Source organism: Heliangelus exortis, chromosome 17, assembly GCF_036169615.1.
Source record: "Heliangelus exortis chromosome 17, bHelExo1.hap1, whole genome shotgun sequence".
NCBI lineage: Eukaryota > Metazoa > Chordata > Aves > Apodiformes > Trochilidae > Heliangelus > Heliangelus exortis.
Window position 1 is genome coordinate 6,503,239 of NC_092438.1, and position 22,907 is coordinate 6,526,145.

General features: G+C 42.9%; 2 protein-coding genes across 6 annotated transcripts in view; one reads left to right on the forward strand and one right to left on the reverse strand.

The window, feature by feature from the left end:
- Positions 1-11,038: 11,038 nt before the first annotated feature.
- Positions 11,039-18,992, reverse strand: TMEM130 (transmembrane protein 130). Its single transcript, XM_071760452.1, has 8 exons — positions 18,798-18,992; positions 16,513-16,803; positions 15,526-15,691; positions 14,718-14,887; positions 14,109-14,193; positions 12,961-13,163; positions 12,197-12,309; positions 11,039-11,448 (listed from the first exon to the last, which is right to left on the reverse strand). The coding sequence occupies exons 1-8, from the start codon at positions 18,856-18,858 to the stop codon at positions 11,272-11,274; spliced, it is 1,266 nt and encodes a 421-aa protein (XP_071616553.1). The 5' UTR covers positions 18,859-18,992; the 3' UTR covers positions 11,039-11,271.
- An 896-nt stretch (positions 18,993-19,888) lies between these two features.
- TRRAP (transformation/transcription domain associated protein) overlaps positions 19,889-22,907 on the forward strand; it is an 83,015-nt gene continuing 79,996 nt past the window's right edge. For 4 of the 5 annotated variants that reach the window (XM_071760436.1, XM_071760440.1, XM_071760439.1 and 1 more), the window contains exons 1-4: positions 19,889-19,965; positions 20,237-20,325; positions 20,970-21,117; positions 21,465-21,514. In XM_071760436.1, coding sequence (XP_071616537.1) covers positions 21,018-21,117; positions 21,465-21,514 — 150 coding nt within the window. In that variant the 5' untranslated portion in view covers positions 19,889-19,965; positions 20,237-20,325; positions 20,970-21,017. Of the gene's footprint in view, positions 19,966-20,236; positions 20,326-20,371; positions 20,456-20,969; positions 21,118-21,464; positions 21,515-22,907 lie in introns of those variants that run through there. The other variant, XM_071760438.1, reaches the window with a different exon arrangement.

The window sequence follows — 22,907 nt, forward strand, 5'->3', positions numbered from 1 at the left end:
CAGAGCCTGACAGCTCTGGATTTCTCTGTATCTCTCAGTGCAGGAGTTTGCAACTTGTCAAGGAGAGTCTTGCAGAATATTTCTATATATATAAAATACATATGCATGCAAATTGGACATTAAGCATGTTAGCAGAAACCTGGTATAAACAGATGTTTCCGATCAAAAGTCAGCATGATGCTGATCCAGGAGTACCTTGCTTCTGAGCATGCAGCAGGTTGTAGTTTCTGGCTCATATGAGGCAACAGATAAGGGAATCAGTGGTTAGGGACCACTACTTCTTGTTGATACATTTGCCTCTCCAGGGATGTGACTCCTTGCTGATACCCAGCAGCAGCCTGGCAGTTGATTTCCCAAATAGTAACTTCATCCTCTTTGCTACTCCTGGTTTGTCTGGCTGACCACCAGTCTCCTGTCTTTTGAGTTCTTTGACATCAGTGTAAGTTCTGAAAATCTACTTTTATCTGAACCACATCAGACTATTTAGAAATTGTGTGACTACAATGATGTGTCAAATCTGTGAATGTTCTCTGTTTTGGACTTTGAAAGAAAGTACATATTAAGAACCAAGGATGAAGTATGTGAAAATCCCTGACTTGGGTTTAAATACTGATGACTAAGGATTGTCTACACAGGAGTTTCCTCTGTGATGAGGTAGATTTTGGAGCAAAGTGCTTTATTTAGCTGCCATTTCCATCTGCAATGTCTGGATCCATTTTATCCCTCCTACAGGTTTCTGAGGTAGTAGCATAGCTGAGTTAGCCAGGGACAAGACAAAGAGGGGTGTAAAGTGAGTGCTTTTAATGGAAACCTTCCACAGAGTGTATAAAGCTGGAAATTCATGTTCTTGCTTAGAACTATTGAAGAAACATCTCTGTTCCTTTGTTAGAACACAGACTGGGAGAATTCATCTGCAGTGCTTATGGATTAGTCAGAGGTGGGTGGAACATACACTTTATCACAAGCCTATAAATGTTTAGATGCACGTATATGTTTCCTGCAATAGCTTTGTAATAGAGGAGAATATACAGCTAGCATGGTTTTCTGGCACCCTTTTTTTGGTAACATAGTTGTTACAAAAGTCTCAGCAAGGAGAAAGAACTGCAAAGGCACACTAAAGGTATGTGAAATTCTCACAGTGATGCAGTTCTGGGTTGCTCCATAAAAGCCATCTTGATAAGTGGGAACCAAGAAGGACCACTTCCCAAAGCAGAACTGAGATTTCTCCTAGTAGGACCCCTCCTGCCTCAGTGGCTGTCAGTAGCACCTGTGGCCTTGGTCACTCTCCTGGCTTCTGAGAATGTCCAGGCACTATTGGCACAGTTTTTTGAGAAAAACTAGAAAGGCTGCATTGTGTGCATTTGCCTCTCAAGCCACCTACAACAAAGCTACTTAATGTTCTTGTCACATTGTCAGTTGTCTTTTAGGCTGTGACAATGAACCTAGCATTAAATGTTGTATTAAGGTACACAAGAGGAAAATAATGTTAACAGCAGTTATCAGTGCTTCAGCTTTCAGAATGTTCTGTGGGTTTGCAGGTGAACTGACTTTAAGGTGTTGAAATGAGGACCCTTGCTTTCTTCCCTCCCCTAGTAGTGCCTTTAACCTCCCCACAGCACCAAAGCTCCTGAAATCTGCAGAGGGAAGCCAAGGAGTAGTTTCAGTGCAGTTTACTGGATCCTTGATGCACTCTTGAAGGCTTTTTGATTACAATGTTATTTCCTCTCAGAGCCAATGTGATTTCCTCTGTGTCACAATAAAACCACTTAACAATCTTTCTTTCCTTTCAGGAGAAAGGAAGCAATTTAAAAAAATATATAGCCACATATAGCTTGAGCATTTCTAGGCTGAAAAAATATATGACATCTAAAATGTTGTGGCTGTGGCTCTGCAGGCTCTCCCACATCTGAACAATGCAATGTCATGCTCCAAAACTTCATGACTTGTGTGATTCATTGCTGGTCTGTAATATATACAAAGCATTTTTTTTTAAGTTGCAGTGTTGCATACCATTAGAAAGAGAAAATACTTATTTTTCCTCTGATATTGAGTGCTGGTTAGTAGCCAGGTCAAATCTGAATTAGAAATATTTTAAATTGTAGCACTCTAGCAAACACTAGCAAACAAAAAGTATATTAGATTATTCTAGAATGTTTTTATGGCTCCATGTGAGTAATTTGACAGATGGTGCCGAGGCATGTGGTTATAATGCTAAAAGTCATGCTTAAAATAAAAAAGGAAATTCTCAAAAAAATTTGACAGCCATTTTACAGAGGAGTGTCATGTGCAGCATAGATAAAGAATTGAATATGAATCCATAATGGAATGCTCTGCCTTAAAACCCCAAGTATAATATCATGCAAACAGTAATGCTGTCCCACATGCCTGTTGATGAAATATTTGCATTCCATGGTTCTGTATCCCTGTTGAAGACAGATGTGAGGATGTAGGTACAGGCTGTGTTCTTGGAGTTAGCAAAACAGATCCAACTGCTGTGAAATCTTGCTAACTTTGAGGCATAAATTAGGTGGAAATTCTCCAGATTTACACTTAAAAATTTCATACTCAAGAGCTTTGGAACTGAACAAGCCCCATCTGTTTTAAAAATTATACAGCACTAAGAACATTCCCCAGTATACATTAAAATTTGTGAGGATGTTGTAATAAACATCAACTTCTAGGGCAACAGAAAGACTTCCAACTAATGATTTTGTATGTCTTTCCTTGGAGCAGCTGGTTAAATGCACTCATTGTCTAATCTGCTATTTGTAGCACTGACCATGAACAATTTTCAAGTTTTTCTGATAGAAGTGTTTAATCACATCTGATTAATCCAGCCTCATTTATCCTGTGACTCTGATCCTCTAAGTGTTCAATGTTTTGGGCTTAAACATTTTTTAGACTTGTGGGTGATGTAAACCAGAGTTGACCACAGCAGAATGAGACCAACTTGTATTCACATGAATTTTGTTTTTTCAAGTCTCCCAAAGAGTCTGGGATAGAGCAGAAGCAAGGTGCAGCTCTGTGAAGTGACAAACCTGCTGTACATTTGCTGACTGAGTCCAACAGAGCTACTCAGCTCTGTTTTCTTTCCAGTCTCTGCTGGCTGGAACCCTGCAACATGTTACTCCTAATATATTAAAACAGCAGAAGATCAGCCACTTACCTGGGGTCTGCAAGGGGACTTCTAGATTTTCATTGTACCCAGCAGACCCTGCATTACCTGAATTACTAATAGTAAAGTTGTTGTTCTAGGGAGAGGGGGAAGCAAACAGAAAGGTTGTCTCAAAGCTTGCATAAACAATTAGTAGCAAGTAAACCAGGTTGTGAACTGACAGCACATGAGCTAACACCCTCAATTCCTTTGTGTGAAGCAGCTTACTCTACTCAGAAAGGCCCTGGACAGATGCCCTTTTGCAGGTCCAGCTGAGCCAACAAAAGATGCTATTGATCCTCAGTGCTTTTCTGCCAGAGGCTGCTGCCTGTTCCTGTTTGCTGGCAGAAGGGGCTTGCACCAGCAGCTACACCTTGGGTTTGGGCAGCATCAGCAGGACTGGCACAAATGGAACAAGTGCTTGGTGTGAGGTGGCTCCGGGTGTGTGGGTGATGTGAATTAGGCAGTTCCCAAGGTGTGCTCATTGTGGTGGACCCAGCACAGGGACAAGCCTCAGGGACTGCTCTCACAGCACAGCTGGAGCAGGGGAGGGCAGCTCTCTGGTGAATGGCACCTTGCATGGGAGAGCATTTACCTGAAAAACAAGTGCAGAGGAGCTGAAGAGCTGTGAATTCACACCCCTCTCACTGTGCATTAGCTTTCTCATTTTAAGAGGATGATTAGATCACTGTGTGTCACTGCCAGTGAATGAGGATACCCACCTCTTCTAATATGTTCTTCTAATAAACCTCCCTAATATGTTGTGCACACACCTTCATTACCATTGTCTTTCTCCTTCACTCTCATGAGTACATTTTACAGAAGAACAGATGTTACCCAGAAAATTTCCATACCATTGTAATGACTCATGCTTTTTATGCTTTTTGCTTCATTTTGATATTTCCCTGAAGGGTGTTACACCTTTTTCATCCCTTTCTGGACAGAAAGTCCCTTTGTAATGTCCCAGTGTTGCTAATAGCTTTTTCTTATTTCAATTTAGAAGCTTGCTCTGAGGCTTTTTCTCCTTCCATGGCAGTCAGTCCACAGAAATGATTTTGCTTTAATTAATTTAATTAATTTCCCCAGTAATGAGTTTGCACACCTGTGTTTTGTGTGTGGTGTGAAAACCAACAGAGTTTCGGTTATATATATAAATATGTATAATAACTGTATATCTGTTGCTTTCCTATTGCAACTGTGACTCTCCCAAAGCCTTCTACAAGTCCTCATCTTGTAGCAGCTCAGAATGAGCAGCGTGTAAGGGATGAATTCCTGCTGCTGCAGAGTATCTGTGAAGTATCCTCCTTGTCTCTTACACCCTGAAAAGTTCTGGGAACAGAGTTTCAATTTGCTTGTCACTGCACTGTGACCACCTCTGCAGTGGGCATGGCAAGTTTTGATCCAAAATAAGCTCTTTGAGGAAGGGTAGGATCTGGTGATGTTTGCCTGTCCTGTGGTGACGTGGGAGATCAGCTCTTTGAATCACAGGACTGTCAGCAGCTGCAAACATCTGCGGATATGGGATCTGTAATCTCTCCTCTCAGACCCTGACGCTGCTGTTTAATCTCTGCTATTTGTGACTACAGTTTTTTGTTTCTTTGGTTGGTTTTGCTTGTTTGTTTTGTTTTTTCCTAGGCATCATGTAAAATCCACTGCAGAAAGGAATCATTGTGTGTTTCTTGTTTGAATGGCAGAGGATATTGTACAACTACATGTATTTGCATGGGTGTGTGTAAATATAAATGCATATAAATAAAAACATGGGGAGTTCCAGTTCAGACATTACTGAATAGGCAGCAGTTAGTACATGGGATGGAGCTGTTGAGTTTTCAAGTGGTAAAATAATGAAAAGTCAATGTGCCTGTGGGTCCCACCACAGACCCTTGATAGTGACACCCATGAAACCCCAGCAAATGCCTCAAGAATTATAAGCCCACAGGGCTGTAATAGTGCTCTGTTAAAGTGCTCATTGCTTTGGAACAGAGAACTTCCTTTACTGATCAAAGATCTGCCTTTGATTAATCGGTTTTGAAACGAGTTAATTTGTAAGTTTGCATTTTTTTGCTTTTCTTAGGGGAGAGATTTCAAAAGCCTTCTGATCTTTGGTGATAGGTATTTAGTAAAAGGCAGGTATGCTTTTGCAAGAAGAATCATAGCAGTCTTGTAAAGGGTGACGTATAAAGCCCTGATCAGAAAATACGCAGCACATGTGCAGTCCATTGACTTCAGTGGGCCCATGCACACCCATGGGGTTGCAGATTCTTCAGAATTCAGTAGAATCTGTCATTTTAAAAGGTAAAATCAAGCTGCTGGTCTGTGGAAAAAAAAAGGAAATATCTACTGCAAAGGTCAGACAATATTTATGTGGTATCTTATGTTAGCAGAGTACAGGCAGCACCAATCCTTACAAAGAGGTGTCCTGCTGGTACCAATTGAAATGTGGGAGGCAGTTAGTGTCTCTCAATTGTCAGTGTCATTTGATCCCCAGGGAGACATTTAATGGATGGTATTTCCCTACTGAGAGTCCTGTCTTTTGTTTCTGTACTTCATTAGTAATAGTTGAGAGTCTTGTTCATAAAAAATGTATGTACCTTTTCCACATACCCTATTACAAAAAAATTATAATTCTTAAAGAACTAAGTAGAATACTTTACATTTAATTACAGGTTGTCTTCCTGTCTGCAAGCAGGTTTTCCCCACTACTTACTTATTACCAAGCTGAAGGGAAAGAAAGAACAAATGAAAAAAACAGAGAAAAGAGAGTAAGACCAGAATCAAATTATGGGTATTTGTAAATCCAGTTGCCTCTGAAAGTTCCCACCTCCCCATCCAAGCTGCATGACCTGGGTCAGTCTTAAGGATACTTTAGAATGTAACTGCTAACTGTGGTGAGATGTCCATAGGAAATGGATGCCTCACTCCTTCTGTGGAGGTGGACCTGTGATATGGAACTCCTACCTTTCTGAGTATGAATACTTTCATCCATATGGGAAATCTTGCAGTTGTTTGACAGGGTGGAGCATTAGTATCCTACTGCTGTTAGAAGGAAAAAGAAGTCACATGTATGAACTTGAAATACCACAAGTAGATCTACCTGGTATAAATTCAGATACAAAACTCAAGCTGTAACAAAAATCCAAGTCTTTCCCTGGTGGCTCATGGGGACTATACTGACCTACCTCTCTTTCCTTAAGGTTAGGTGCTGCCCTGCACTTTCTGATAGTGCCTTGCAAGTGAATTCATTGCATGTGCAAAAAATCTATTGGTGGGTTTTCCATTAGACACCAGCTCTCCAGGTGTGGGTGCTCACTGTGGGCCATTTGATATGGCCCTGAGAACTGGGTTCTCCCACTGAAGCAAAGCTGCTTACCTTTCCTTTGGAGTCTTTCCACCACTCTGAGGAACTTCCCTTCCAAGTCTGCTCCTGTGATTACAGAACTATGGGTTTTTTTGGTGTTGTTTTTTTTGGGTTTTTTTTGTTTTATTTTTTTTAATATTAAGTACATGCTGTTGATCACGATTACTGTGATCTGTCCTCATTTGTATCTAAACTGTGTCTGAGAAGAACCTTTAAATGACAGGGTCCTAATTTATATTACCAGTAAGGACTAAGGTTAGAGAGCCATTAAGTCGGAATGTGCCTGTTAGTTGCTGCTTATTCCCTGTTACTGAATCATTCCACTGAAGCACTGGGGACCTCGAGGTGATTTTAAGATTTCAAGGAGTTTTTGTGCTCAGCTGTGTGCACACAGAACCTGTTTTATACCATGGGCTACTTTCTTCTTCATTTTCCTTAATTTAAGTCCTTGTAGATAGAGACATCTCAGTTACTCTCCTTTAGGGAAAGTTATACTGCTTCCACACACAGGAACAGGCTTGGTCCCACCAGTTTCCCCTCCTGCAGCATGTGTCCCACTGATGCAAGGGGCTGTCAGAGTGTCTTCTGCTGTCACCTGCATTGAATAAAGGCCAGAAAGCTTTCTCCTGGGAGCATTACCAGGAGGCAGCACTCAGTCTGTCCATCCATCGCCTTCCAGTGAGGGGTGAAGGGCTCACCCACTGCAGGGCAAATGTTTCTGTGGACAGTGATCAACACTCAGGCTTTTCTCATAGCTGCCTGGGTGATGCCCAAAACTTTGGTAGTCGTATTGTGAATGCATCTTCTATCGAGTCTGGTTGTGCCTTTAGCTTCCGTGCCACAGCGAGGCGTGCGTGAAAATATTCACTGGAAGTCTCAGCAGTGGCTCACGCCTGCCCCCGCGGGAGTGTGGAGATTGTGGAAATATTCCTGTGCTTTGGGAGACACCTGCTGTGCAGTCCCCAAACCGCAGCTCCACACTCAGCTTGCTGTGCCCAGGCTCCTTGGTACAGCTGCTATGATGGGTAGCAAGTTGGTGTCTGTGAAAGCCAGCTTGAATGTAGTGCTTACTTCCACAGACTGTAAAAAGAACCAAGATTAGGTAGATGGTCTGCCTGGTTCCTTAATCTTTTTGATCTTGAATTTTATGCAGGCATTTACAGCTGCCTTGGCACTCAAGCAAGCTCCATATCTCTGGATGGTTCCCTTTTGCCTCCTGTGAATGGTGATAATATCAATTCTCTGCCTCCCAGGACTGCTGTGAGTAGATGCATTAGCAATTATTTGGCTAGCATAGTCATGGGACCAGAGAAATATTTCATTAGTGCTGTAGTGTAATTTGCTTGTGTAGTTGTGTCAGTTGCTGTGAAATTATGATATTTTGTGCAAACCCCACCATATACTGCACCCTCTGTCCTAACACACACTGCTGTAGGAATTATGCGTGCTGGCAATGAGCATACTCAGTTCTGAAAGATGAGACCCAAGAAGTTTCTGGAACTTCTGTGTTCGTGTTGGTGTCTGTGATTTAAAACCCACATTTGTAGTGCTCAGTGGGCTGTCAAGGCTCAGATCTGCAGAATTTAAACAATTTTGTGACAGCTGCAGGATAACACTTCAGTTTCCACGGAAACTGGCACTGACTCTCCAAAATCAAGGTGAAGTGCTGGTTGATTATCTAATAATAATGCTGAGCATTTAAATATTATATTCTTCACCTTCCTTTTCCTGAAACAATTTCTCTTCCTACAGCAAACTGTTTCATGGTGTGGGCTGTGTAATGTGCTTCCCAGAGAGGGAAGACAGATTTCAGCCTTGACCTGTTCAGCCACTGAGCCTCATGCTCTCCTGTGAAGATAAGGGCTAATTTGTCCCCCTGTTTACAGCACAAACTGTTACCACTGTTTATGTGACAAATTATAAAATAACAGAAGTTCTTTTGCTTTGCTGTGTGTTCTTATACTACGCCTTTCTGGAACATTTTTGTCCTCAAATGCATTTCCTTGTAATTAATTCTCATTGCATAATTTTATCTTTTATCTGCTCACAGTCTTGCTTATCACCTGAATTTAATTGCTTTTTGGCTTTGCAGTCACTGGACTCTTGTTCTGAATCACCGAGTTTCATCATTTTGCTGAACATTCCTTTTTCCAGGTCATTGATTTCTAAGGTTAACAAAATGAATCCTCCTGCTGATCCTTTTTACATCCCACTAATCTCCTTACTATATCCTGAACTGCTCAATTACTTTTTGTCTTCAATTTCAGAGGCATTTATTGAACCCACAGATCAATCTTCTGTGCAGGAAACAGTTTTATATTGGAACATGTTCATGTGAATATTTCTTATCTTATTCCTTAATTTGTTAAGGCTGTTTAAATTTTCTTGCCTAATTTGCTTCTTGACATGCCCTTTACAGTGTTCTCCACTGCTTATTATTTGCAAGAGGTATCTTTCTTTCAAACCTCTATTTTTTTCCACCTGCTCTTGAACAATATCTTCCACTATTTGATAGTGTTGACTTTCCCCCTTGCAGAACTTTATTTTTTTTCTACCTTTCTGAATCATTTGACCCCTTTTTGTTCATTTTAGGAATAGAATAGGAGCCAATATTCTTCTGAAGGACATTTGCTCTGTTTTCCTCTATAGGAAACAGGGAATTTTCCTAGGCCTGACTATCATATCACTAACTTCAGGAACCTCTTCTTTTTGCCTGGGGTTTGATACCCATTTTAGCCAGGTTTGCAGTGATCAGTTGGTTCTCAGCTTGGGTGTATTAGTGAGAGCAGGGAGGCACAAAACTAAAGCAGCAATGTTTGTGGCCTGATACCTTAATGAATCAGCTGGGTTATTAGTGGAAAATGGGGCAGAGCATAGGTCATACTCTTTTGATATGATCTTCCTCCAACTCAAATGACCCCTCTTTCAGGTACCTATAACTGAATTTGTTCTCATAGTTACTGTTTTTGCTAGGAATGTGATATGGGTAAGAAATACACATTCAGTAGTGTGCCAATAGGTTGCCTTTAGGTGTATTATAGCTGCAAGGGTCACATGTCTGTCACAAATGTAATAAAAGAAGAAGCCCAAACTGAACTTTTGTTTGCTGAAAGCCACTGTGCAGTCTGTCTAGGGCCACTGTCACTCTGATTTGCAATTTTCACATCAGAAATTTGTTATTTCCAATGCCTAAGGACTGTATAGCCCTTTACAGAACACAATGATGTCCCAGAACAAGTCATGTACATTTGCCTGTGACTCAGATTCTGGGGATCTCAGGAATAAGCAATAAAACTGAAGGTCTCAAAAGCAATACCACCTTTGCTGGCCTAAGGGGAGAGACACTTTTAACAGTGACTGAATATGACTGAAGATAAGAGTTTGACAGTGGGGCACTGAGAAGGAATACAAAGGACACCACTCCTAATCATCCAGCTTGCTTACAAACACAATTTCTCTTTAGAAAAGAAAAAAAAAGTTTTTTGCCTCGGAATATACTTTTAAACAAAAACTTGGGCTTATTGGATCATGTGTTATCTTAGATGATCCTATTCTGTTTTAAATGTGTCAGCTTACTTAACAAAGCCATTCCCAGAAAAGCTGAAGTTCTGAGCTCCTCTGAGGAAATGTAGGAGTTGAATGTATGAAATGAGCACCTGGAGGACTTCATGGTGTATCCCCTCACATGCAGACAAATATCTCCCTATCAGTGTATTTGAGAAGTTATGATATACTTGAAAACCCCAAGGCCATCCCCATATACTTTAAATCAAAAGTGGGGAAGGTCACATTCAAAAAAAGAAATGGCCACAAAGGCACTTTTGTGTAAAAGTCTCTAGGGGGGCAGAAACGTGGGAGAGCTGGAAGCTGTTAGTAAAACAGAGACTGCAACAGGCCCAGAGGTTGTACAGCCTTGATCATTGACTATTCATTTGAATTTAATATGTTTTTTGTTGAGCAGCTCTGAGCTACTGGTTGTTGCATTTTTTTATCAGAGGAGCTTTAGTGACCAACTGGGTAGTAATATAAGACAGAAAAGAATGAACAGCCTAGAAAAAAAAGGTCCCATGAGCAGATTTAGAGTACTATGTATACTGCTTCCTGAAGTGGTGGACATGTGGAGTCTCCCACAGCACTTGCTGTAATCCCACCAAACTGCTGGTAGCAGCTACTTCACCATGAGGAGGTCACCAGCCACTACAGTCCCACAGAAACTGGGTAACTTTAAAAAGGGATCTTTTAAGACAGGAGGAAAAAAGGCAACATAATTAGGTAATCTGGTTTGTTGGAATCACCTAGGCCTTTCTCAGCCTGGGCAAGTCAGTTCCTTTTTAGAACAAACACAATCGACAACATTTTAGGTGACTTCCGTTTCTGGCAGTATTGTGGTAACACAGGAGATGTATGTTTGTCTGAAGCATTTTTTTCTTTGAAATAGACAGCAGAAGGAACAGAGAAATTACAAGAGGTAGTGAATTTAGCAAACCTGCACATAAAACAATTTTTCATAAGAATAAAATGTTGCATTTACAGCTGTAAATGTATACACCCATATAATTTTAAAAATACAAACCTACTTTTACTGTGTTTCAGGACTTGCTTTTTTGTGGTTCAGAGAATGAAACACTAAAGTGCTGGCCTTAAAGTGGTAACCTCATTGCATTGGCAAAACCAAACCATTCATGCATCATTGGGCTTGTAACTCATCATAAGTGAATAAGTCAAACTTGACAGTGTAACCAAAGTGCAATTGTGTTCTTCACATTGTGTACGTTTTGACTGGCTTGTAAAAAGAATGTAGAAGTTCATGGCTCTCCCTGGCAGCTTCTTGAGATGACCAAAGACAACATGATCTGCAACATATTTGGCTGCAGCGTGACTCTGAATGATAAGACAGGTTTTTGTCAGACAGTGGAGAAAAGTCAAAGTCAGCTACCTGGAAAAGAAACATCAAAAAGATAAATTTTAATTTGAGTCCTATTGGCTCAAATGAGTCTAGCAAGAATACTTTGGGTCAGTTGGTCTTCAACCAGTTTCAGTCAGCTACCAACTTCAAATAGATTTCTGATTTACACCTGGCAATTCTCTCTAGAGGAATAGAATTCTCTCTACAGGAATTCTCTCTAGAGGTATATGTTTCATATTGTGGTATGATGTGAATTGTATTAGATATTTTCCAAATGGGTATAAAAGTTCCTTTTACTTAGGATCTCATGCTTGTTACAGATAGGATAATGTAGCAGTGAAAGCTACACCACGCATGGGACCTGGGGAGATAAAGGTCAGGTGATATCAGGGTCAGGTGACAATCTAATGCCACGTCAGGTAACATACCAATCCTTTTTTATTGTCCTATATCCTCTCTCACCACCCCCTGCTGTGTTCATGGAGCCACTCTAGGCATCCTCTGGAAGGGATACTTTAATGTAAGCCCCTGCCTGGGAATATTACCAAACTGCCCATGATATCCCTGGCAACTTGAACTGTAGTCACAGTTCTCCAAACCTGGACAGAAGCGTGTCTGTTGAGTAAAGTGTTCACCCACATTGTTCCCATTTTTTCTATGGAACAGATCAAACATACCAGGGAAATGCTCCCTCCCCCTCTGCCCGGGGATTAAAGAAGGGACATGGCTGACAGGCATCTAATTACTGCCCTAGCTCAGAGTAAAAGTAACTGAATACCTCCACGAGATCTTTCTGTTGTGTGTTACTCCGAAAGGTCGTGTACAGTACCAGTCCTAACACCACTGAAACCAGAGTGATGCAGAGCAGGACAAAGAGAGCTGGGTGGATCCCTAGGAAAGAGCACAAGGCAGGGTTCCTGGAATGATACAATACACTGAGAAGAGAACCAAGTGAGGAACAATTATTTAGGAGAACTTCTCATATATTTAGAACAAAGGGCATTTATGTAACATAGAATAAATCTTTCAGCCCAGATAATTTCAGGTCTTTCTGGAATCCCAGAAGTGGGAATGAGGGTTTGTGAGATTGTTAAGGTCTTTCCTTTTTTACCTCAGTTTTCCTTTAACAGACTAAAAACTGCCACCCTCTAGCAGGCCTAGAAGAATTTATCCTTGAAAAAAAACATAACTAAACTAAGCAAAAATAAAAATGGAGACTGCTCAATTAAAGGGGTATTACAATGCATGTTTACCTATTAGTCCTCTCTCACTAAAAGAGCCAGACTATTTACACTGAAAAATATGTAATTTAAGTAACTCAGTCTTCCCAGGAAACTCACGAGTTTCAAGACACTCCTGAGACTAAAGGTTCAGCAGAACACAAGTTCAGAGCAGTTGCAGTTGTAGGCTCTCCTTTCTATTCCTGCTTTCTGGGCTTCCTGGGATCTACACCAGAACTCTCATCTGTAGGCTGGAAATGGTCCCTGACATACACGAGAGTGTCCATCACCTGGCAGGTGGGAACCTTCGTGCGCTTCTTACCTGTTGGCCACACTTTGATTTCATGGTAGGTCTGCAGCATGCTCACCCCGCTCTCCACTCGCACACTGAGGCAGTACTGCCCCGCGTCACTGAAGGTCTGGCTGAGGTTGTAGCAGGAGCCATTAATCACCACCAGATGGCATTTGTCACTTTCAAGTGGAATGCACTCGGACTTGATCAGCCAACATAACGCCAGCGGCGGGCTGAAATGGAGAGGAGAAAAAATGAGAGGAGAGGGGAAAGGAGAGGTGAGAGGTGAGGAGAGGAGAGGTGAGGTGAGAGGTGAGGTGAGAGGAGAGGAGAGAGGTGAGAGGAGAGGTGAGAGGAGAGGAGAAGAGAGGAGAGGAGAGAAGAGAGGAGAGGTGAGAGAAGAAGAGAGGAGAGGAGAGAAGAGAGGAGAGAAGAGAGGAGAGGAGAGAGGAGAGGAGAGAGGAGAGGAGAGAGGAGAGGAGAGGAGAGGAGAGGAGAGGAGAGGAGAGAAAAAGGAGGAGGAGGAGGAGGAGAATGTAATTTTCATGGTGGAAGAGCTTTCCTGAGTGTTTCAATGGTATTTAAAATGCTTCTGCCAAACCAAAAAATGTGTTCATGTGTTCTAAGTAAAGCAGGTTGGGAAAGCTTGTGCTAGAATCAAAGTGCTCACGGCTGTCCTGCATTCCTATAATCCTTACTGTGTGGAGTCTGCCTGTTGTCTTAATGTGGCAATGTTAACTTTGCCAAAATTATTTCTTAAACCCCCTATTCCCATGTCAAGGATGGCTGCTATTGAACAGGACATCCTGTCTTCAGTTTACGGCTGATTTAGTGGTGGGGAAATTGGTGGAGAGAAATTCAAGAGAAGGTTTTAAAATTTAATTATTTCAGCTACCTTTCTGACTAGTTCTCTTCTTATTTTTTTAACAAAGATATAAAAGTAATATTTGCTTTTCATAGGAAGATTCTACTTTTCTGATAAGATGCTCTTTCAGGCTCTTAGAGTTCATGGTATTTTGAATAAGGAAACAGCAATACTCAACAGAATTTTGTTTAAAGACAATTTCTTTGTGTAATAAGAAACAATTCTGTGGGGTTCAACTGACTTTTGAGGAAACATTGGGGAAAAACACTGTAATAAACAATGCTTTGCAGGGGAAGAAGTATTTGCTACTTACGTGCCATTTATATGAAGAGATAAACTCAAGTTTTCCATTACATGAGTCTCTCTGGAGCCCACTACATTAATACCTCTAACAGCATCTGAGAGGAAGGAAAAAGCAGGCCACACTTCACATATAAAGTTGAGACTTACTGGTTTTCCAGTGAAGGTTTGTTTACACAGACTTGAAGATTTTAGTTCCATCAGTCACACAAATAATAATACTTGCCTACAGCCAAAAGGGAATCCTACTAATAGAGTTAAGTTTTCAGAATGTTTTGTGATTTTTTTTTAGTATATAATAGATTTATTCTTATTTTTTTAGGGGTACAAACTAAACAAAAAAATTCTTCCTAACTTATGGGAAAGATTTTACAGTAAGTTTTAAGTGTTTATGTGAGAGTTTTTCGAAAGACAGTTAAGCTTTTGGTAAATGAAAAAGAAACAGAAAAGTTGATATATTTTCCTCCCATTTTTTTGCTCTAGAGCAGCACAAACATTGACCTCTTTCTTTCACGTGAAACAAGGCTGAAGTTGTATCAGCATATTATCACATTAAAGCTAGGTTGTATCTGTACATAAATAGCAGGTTCTGTTTTGAGTATGCAAAATGTTGTATAGTTACCTAGCAGTTCCAGAGAAGTGGTAAAATCACCAGTTTTCTGCACTGTTTCTCTTCCAGGTACAATGCTTCCAGCTTGTTCCCATTCAGCTACAACTTTCAGGTGCACTGTGCGGTTCCCTGTGGGAGAGCAGTTGTAGTAGACGTAGGGTTCCTTGGTGATCTGAAAAACTCTGTGTGTAACATGAAGAGGCTTAGAATCAAAATTGTTTTTTACCAAGAACTTTGATATTTTTTATTTTGAAAGGAGCAAGCTTAAATATATTTTCTTTACAGAAAATGCTACAGTCTGTGATTCTAATCCTATTTTATGTGCAGATCAATGAGGATTAATGTTTGTGGCATTGCCAATAAACTACAATCAGGACAATACCCAGAATAAGTTTATGCAGTTTTAATCTGGGAAACAAAAGATAGTGATAAAAGCATTCACAAAATGGAATAGGAATAGTAAGTAAATATGAAAATTACCTTTATAATAGATGGACTATAAGCTAACTGAATCAAAGCTTACCTTTCCAGTTCATTCAGTTAATTCAGTTTGGCTCATTGCACACACACTAATACACCTAAGCATACATTTGAACAAGAAGTTTAGGTCTTTAGAACATCACCTTTTTATGAGTGTTCATGGCTAATTTGCTAAAGTTTTCATAATTCACTTGGTTGACATGCTAAGAATGTACCAGCTGACAAGGTGTATGTTTTGTCCTGCAATTTAATGAGGATTTTTCTCTAAATGAGTTATCAGAGAGTCAGAATCAGAGCCATCTTGAATGCTCACTAGAGTAAAGGAAGTAACCATACTTACCCATCTCCAAAATTCCAGTTGTAGACAAATGATGCTGACTTGAAGTAATGACTTGGGTCGTGAAGACAGAAAGAAATCCGGGTCATGGTGCCCACGGAGGAGCTAGAACCACGTGTGATAAATCTGTCTTCTATCTGGGCAATGGTAAGATTTCCTGTGATAAATTCTGCAGGACAATACAGTGGGGAAAGAATGACAGCATATATCACTTTCACAGCATGTTCTGTGTGAGTATAAAAAACCATGATTTAAAATATACTGTATAGGTCTTTCTGTGTCCTACTCTATGTGGCTAAGTGTATTTTATACCTGTTACTCAGTGTTGTTATATATATTAGTGAAACAGAGAGATTAATTTACTTATTAAGGGTTATACAATGGGTCATGTTAAATCTTCTAAAAGAACTAAGAGAAATAATCCTGCATTGGTTGAAGTCAGTATTGATTTTTACTATTGATTTAAAAAGAAATGGGATTAACATCAAGTATCTAAATCAAGGAATTCAGAATCAAACCAGTATACACACCCTTCACATCTGAGTGTTTGTTTGTTTTATGGGATTCTTAAGTTGCTGGGTGTGTTTTGGGTTTTGTGGAGGTTTTTTGTTTTGTTTTTTTTTGTGGTGTTTTTTTGATTGTTTTGTTTGTTTGTTGTTTAGTTTAAGCAGCTTCCTCAGAAATGAAAATTTGACTGCTATGGATAATGTGCTATACATTGCAGCTACTGAGGTATCTGACTTCTAGCTCAGTGACAGAGGGAGGGAAACAAGGGCAAACTCACACTTGCTTCTAGATACAGACAGACCATACTCTGGCTGAAATGCCTGTCCAAAACCACCTTCAATCAAAAGCTTCCACAAATCAAACTCTGTTTGAATAATCAGAATGTTCAGAAGTCTGGCTTCATTTCCTGATGCTAGCAAAGGCAGCAAGCATTCTGATCTGCACAGAATTCCTGAAGGCACAGAAGCTGTAAAGCTGTATTACCTGTAATCTGAAGCTTGGTCTCATTTCTAGCAATGGGCCGACATAACCAACAGTTCCTGTGAGTCACCCAGACAGAGATGGGAAAGGTCCCAGGAAATTCACCAGTCACATTAATCATGGAGTTAAACTGCTGCTCAGATTTCTCTATCAGAATCAAAGGAGCATAAATCCAACTAAACTGGTAGAAGTTTGATGTGACACTCTTATTCTTCACACCTAGACTGGCATAAATAGTGGCTTGAGCTCCTGTTGTGACGGGGCCATTGTTGGTTATCTCCAGACTGTACATCTCTGTGAAAATCAGAAGAAAGAAACCACAACCAAACAACCAAAGCTTAATGTATAGTATTTAAAAATTTTATTTATTTACACATTAAATAGCCAGTTGTAGGTATGGGACCCACAGTGACATCTAAGACTTTACCATTTTTTCTTTTTTAAAATAATGTTTGAAAACCTGAAGCAGAAACAAATGCATGTATATGAGTTCAAACAAATAGCAGTAAACAAAATGCTAGACTGCATCCTAGAAATGCTAATAGTAGAACGGACGTTCAGACTAGAACATCACAAAAACTTTGAGGAGGTTTTGTAGGCTGAGCTGGGTGCTGTTTTTAGTTTCAGTATCACTAATGATCTAACATGTCACTAAACAGCAGCTACTGAAAGAAAATCAAGCTCAGCTCTAATTTCCATCCTAAAAATGAACTTTCAAACTTTCGAAAGTAGATTTTTTGTCAGCTCTGTTGACCCACAAGACTCTTCCACTTCCTTCTAACTGAACAGAAAAAATTCAGTACCAGTTTTTCTCTATGGTCTATCTTTGACTTCCTTTTCCAGGAAAGGACCAAAAATCCCAATGCAGAGAAAACCTGTACTATACCCTCGTGGCAGATTAGTCACCATGCTAAGGGAGGGACCTGGACAAGCTCAAGAAGTGGACCCACGCGGACCTCATGCAACAAGGCCAGGTACTAGGTCCTGCACTTGGTTTAGGGCAACCTCTGTTATCAATACAGGCTGAGGGATGAAGGAACTGAAAGCAGCTCTGTTGAGAAGGACTTGGGAGTACTGGAGGATGAAAAGCTGTATATGAGCTGGAAATGTGTGCTCACAGCCCAGAAAGCCAGATGTATCCTGGGGTGCATCAAAAGAAGTGTGGCCAGCAGGCAGAGGGAGCTGATTTTTACAATGAGGGTGGTCAAACTCTGGAACAAGTTGCCCCGAGGTAATGGGCCAATGGTGGGCAGAGAAGCAGAGCTCTGGGGGGTTCTCATGCTGGTAACTTCCCTTTTCTCTTTCAGCAGCCACCAGACCACTTGCATGGATCTGAATCTCTGAGCTCCAGAAATCACATTTCTCATTCATCCTGTAACACGGAGGGAGCACTGGGGTCAGCTAACCCCTGCACTGCCTTCCCTACACCCATCAGCTTGGGATGGGGTGGAAGGAGAACACAAAGCATGTGCTTAGTGCTCATGTTTTATTCCATTGATCAGAGGTGCTGAGCAAATCTGGATATGTAAGGAGTCTGAGAAAGAACTGTAACATCACTGTCAGAGGAAGGATTCCATCGTTCCCATTTCACAAAAAAGGGATTGGTCTTGAGTTCAAGTTTTTTATTTAATAGTGAAATCCTTATGTTGTCATGAAATCTGGCACAGATAGGTTTCTGATCTCTAGAAGATTCACGCTACCCTCTGCTTTGTTTCAGCAGAACTTGGGGAAAAAAATAACTAGCTACCTCACACTTATCTAGCACTTCTCCTTGGAGGTTATCACGGTGCTTTACAAACCAGGGCCATCCTGAAGCCCAAGCTGCAGCAGTTGAAGATAAAGTGGCTAACTCAAGGTCACTCAGTGAGTCACCGGCAGAGCAAGGAATTTCATCCAGTTCAGGGATTTCTTCTAAATTTCCGACCTCTCTTTGCAGAATCCAGCTCAGCGAGGCTACCAAAGCAAGGGACAGAGCCTGCCCAGGTGCCTTGTGAAGCAAGGAAGAAACAGAAGTACAGCTTTTGGATTTGAAAGTGTAAAGATGCCCCGGTTCGCTGCAAGCACCAAGGTCGCAGCGCCTGGGAATGAAGTCTGGGCTGGCGAGAGAGCGCCCGGAGCTGTCTCCATCCCTGGCCACGGCTAGGAAGCCCGGGTAGGGAACCACCACCGCCCCACAAGTGAAGCAGCTCACGCCAGAGCGCTGCCCCCCTTTCCCCGCCGCCGCCGCCGCTGCCTTCACCCCCCCGCCCGCTCCGCGGCGGCGACGGCAGCGCAGACCGGCGCCTTACCTGCCGCCGGGGCGGAGCGGCTCTGCAGCAGCAGCAGCACCAGGCAGACCAGCCGCAGCATGCTCGGGGCGGCGAGAGCCGGGGACACTCACAGCCGGGCCGGGTCCGGGTCTGGGTCTCGTCGCGCTGGGTCCGGGCGCTGCCCCCGAGGCTGCCGGCGGTACTGCGGCATCTCGGTCCGCGCCCCCGGGACGCTCCCCCGCGGCAGCGCCCAACCTCTGCCGGGGGAAGGTCCCGCGGGTTAATGTTGACAAGCGGCTGCTGCGAAAACACCGGGGTATATTCACCCTCCCTCCCCAAAAAATGCTGCTCATCTGCAGAGAGGGTGGGAGCAGCTCTGAGAGGGGGAGCGTTTGGGAAAAGTGTTTGTGATTTTGTTTGGTGGGTGCCAGGGCAAAGATGCAGCGTTTGTCGGGCTGTGCCGGTGTGAGGGCGCGGTGGAGCTGCGGTTCCCCGCTCGCCCAGCCCGGCGGCTGATCCCAAGGAGTCTGTAACCGCGAGTGGGCACCGAGAGCTTCTGGAGAAAGCCAGGAAAGCGGCTCCCACAAACGCAATGCGGAGTTTTGGTTTATTTGAAGTATTTATTCAAAGCCCCGACTTCCTCTTGGATACATGTTTTTTTGTTTGCTTTACGGACCAGCCCCTCTCTGCCGCCTTTGCTCCTGGTTCCCCGGCGCGGCCGAACCGATTCTGCCGCTGCTCCCCCCCGGGGCGTCTCCGGGTCGCGGCTGCACTGGCGGAGCATGGCCCCGACGGGAGGGCTCCGAGTCTGCCGGGCGGACTGCAGCGGCCGCATGTGCACGGGGTAACTCCTCGCCCGCTGTTACCGGCTTCGCGCCCGGTAGCCGCTGCGTTAACGGAGAAGCCGGGGCTGAGGGAGGGACGGGTCCGGACGTCCTCGCCTCCAGCAGCGCGGCCCCGGGGCAGCTGGCAAACCCCGTTCCCGCTGGGGCGAAATCCTCAGGGACGCGGTGAGAAGCCGGGAGGTGCCGTGGGCCTCAGCGCCCGCCCCCGCCCGGGGAGATGCGCGGGAGGCGGGCAGCGGGAGGAGGTGGCCGGAACTGGGCTCGGGCGCTTCCGTTGCGCCCATGCGCTGCTGCCGGCCTCCGGGAGCAACAAAGGAGGGAGTTGGGGGGGCCGAGGCCGGCCGAGCCCGGGGACCTGCGGGGTGAGGAGTGCTGGGGGCAGTGACCGAAGCCTCTCGGTGCGACCGGGGCCTGGGCGCCGGAGCGGGGTTGAAGCGAAGCGGCGGGAGGCGAGGCCTGGCGCGGCGCAGTCTGTGGGGCGGAACCGGTGTGCGGCGGGGAGGAGGAAGGGGCCGGAGCCCGGGTCCCGCCAGCACGGCGCTCGGAGGCCTCGGGTCGCGGATGGGAACCGGGGAAGAGCGGGGGGGCGGCGGGAAGATTTGCTGCGGCCGTTCACGGGTACCGTGTTCACAGGGCGGGCGCCTCGGCGGGGATGGGGTCGGCGTGATGCTGGCCTGGCAGCGGGGAGAGACCCGGAGGCGGCCATCCCTGAGGCGGGGAAGGTAAAGGGCGGGCTGCGGGCAGCACCTTGGCCCTGGGGGAGCCGGTCGGGGTGTTTGCGGGTCGGGTGGGCGCCGTGAAGGACGGCTCGGCTGAAGTGGGCTGTGCGGGAGAGCTGACAGGAAAACCGAGGTGAGGAGAGAGGTCGCCGGCCTCTCAAGCTGAATTTGATGTCAGGTTTCTTTACAAGCGAGAAAGGGCAGCAGGGCTGCTTCTGGCAGCCAATCCTGCCGGGGTGCGTCCAAGGGTAGCTGTAAGTTTGGGATGCTGCCGGGTCAGATAACAGGTGTGTGGCCGTAGGAGCATCCCTGAGCCTGCTGCTGCCTCTGGGAGAAACGGAACCAGCCAGAACGCGTGGATGTGAACGGGGTGGTGTGACCACTTGTAGATACAAGTGTGATACCGCAGCATGGTGTGCCGGACCTACTGGGTGTTGTATTTGTAAGCCTGAGTAAATGTGACAGTGCTCTTGTCTGGAAAATGTGTGCCTGAATTAATGTGTCAAGAGAATGGATGTGGCTGATGTAACAACTGCTGTTAACCATCCATATAAACTAACTTTAAAAAAGTGGTTTTTTTTTTTTTTTTTTTTTTTTTTTTTTTTTTTTTTTTTTTTTTTTTTTTTTTTTTGTTGTTGTTGTTGTAGTTGTGTTGGTCTTGATTTTGTGTACTGAAAGCTGACCCTTCCTCCAAGATGGCATTTGTTACGGCACAAGGGCCTACTGTGGTGGATCAAACCACTCTGATGAAAAAATACCTTCAGTTTGTGGCTGCACTTACAGATGTCAATACACGTAAGATACTTTGTTTCCGTTGGAAGTTACAGTTCTTCCGCAGAGTTTCACAAACTTTGCAGTATTGTTTATGTAACTGATGAATGTGTTGATTTTACTTGAAATTTCCTTTGAGTTTTGACTTTGAAGAAGCAAAGTGATGAGTAACACTTACTTGAGCCAGGGTGAGTGAGCGGTGTGTGTGTGTGCATTGTGTGATGGTTGGTTGTGAGAAGTGTGTCCCTTAAAACTGGGCAGTGATAGCTAAACTGATAAGATCTGATTGCTTCTTAGGTCAGTGAGCCTGGTTTCTTCCTTCATCATGCAGTTTTATATTAAATTTGTTTTGTTTGAATTTCCATTTTCAGCTGATGAAACCAAACTGAAAATGATGCAAGAAGTCAGCGAGAATTTTGAGGTAAATTAAAAAGCCCCCAAACAACAAAACCCCCAACCTTCTGAAATGGCATTCTTGTGCTTAATGTGTGCTGGTTTGATTTACGTTTTTACGTGGTTAAAATATTATATTGATATCTCATAACTTACTGTTGATATTGTTATACAAAGTTGCTTCTAGGTTTGAATTTAGGAAATAGCTGGGTTATTCAAGAATTACAGTATTTGGAGTTAGAAAGCCTTTTTGCTCCCTAATCTTTATTAAAACATTTAAATAAATGTGAAGGAATAGATTTTATAGAACTCCAATTTTATTGAATGATGTGAAATCTCTGTATTTAAAGCTTTCTTAATTTCACATTTGTATTGTGCCCTCACGAAGCAGAGGCCCTTCTGATTCTTCTGAGTACTTTTAGAGGACAGGAATGAGGGAGGAGTTCTAGGATACAGAACCTGACATGAGGCATGAAGGTGGCTCCAGTACATTTGCATAGTAGTGACCCATCAAGTTAAAATAAACAGCAAAAAAAAAGTGAAACACAAGTTAAGCCAATTCTGTGTTAGGCATTATTATGATTTAATCGAATATTTAGTTGTGTCTGTTCTGAAATGATGAAAACTTACTATGTTGTAGAAGAAGTTCAAGATCTTAGAATCACTATAGTTATCTTTTTGGTTTTTTTGTCATGTTGTGATTTAAAAAAAAGTGCTACCACTGAAAAATATTTGTTTTCTGTCTGCTTTATTTGAAATGATCTTGCTTTGTATTTGATACAGAAACATAAACACTCATTCTAGCTCTGTTTAATGTCCTTAGATATTTTTAAGTAAGCTTTATGCAAAGTTACATGTAGGAGATGCTGGATTTTGAAATCCAGCAGTGACAGTTTTACTTGTTTCTGAGTTATCAGTGGAATTTCCCATCCAGTGTTTCTGGTGTGTGTTTTTTTAATATGTTTTTTTGTGTGTGTGGTTGTTTGTTTGTTTAGTTCAGGATATCACGACCTAGTGGAATAATAATTTTAGAGCTGGTGTAACTGTATTATTAAAAGTTAAAAGGCTTTATCCTTGCTTAGTGAATATAAGTAAGTAGGTGTCTGTGATTTCTGCATTTATCTGAACACAGGGTGAGCAGAACTTCATATTACCATAATTGACTATATAAAAATATTCTTGTAGATTTTTCTATCTGTTTAAGTTGACCTGGTGGTATTGCCCCAGCCAGCAACTGGGCACCACACAGCTGTTCTCTCCCACTTCCTCTCTGTAGGATGGGGAAGAGAATTGGAAATGTGAAAGTGAGACAACTCGTGGGTTGAGATAAAGACAGTTTAATAGGTAAAGCAAAAGTGGTACATCCAAGCAAACCCAACCAAGGAATTAATTCTCTGCTTCATTGTAGGCAGCTGTTCACC

Coding starts and splice junctions, on each gene's coding strand:
- TMEM130 (XM_071760452.1), bottom strand. CDS start 18,858: ATGCTGCGGCTGGTCTGCCTGGTGCTGCTGCTGCTGCAGAGCCGCTCC. Junction 12,310..12,960: donor AATCAAAGTGTGGCCAACAG/GTAAGAAGCGCA, acceptor GCTCTTTCCTAG/GGATCCACCCAGCTCTCTTT. Junction 11,449..12,196: donor AACAGAAAGATCTCGTGGAG/GTATTCAGTTAC, acceptor TTTCTTTTCCAG/GTAGCTGACTTTGACTTTTC.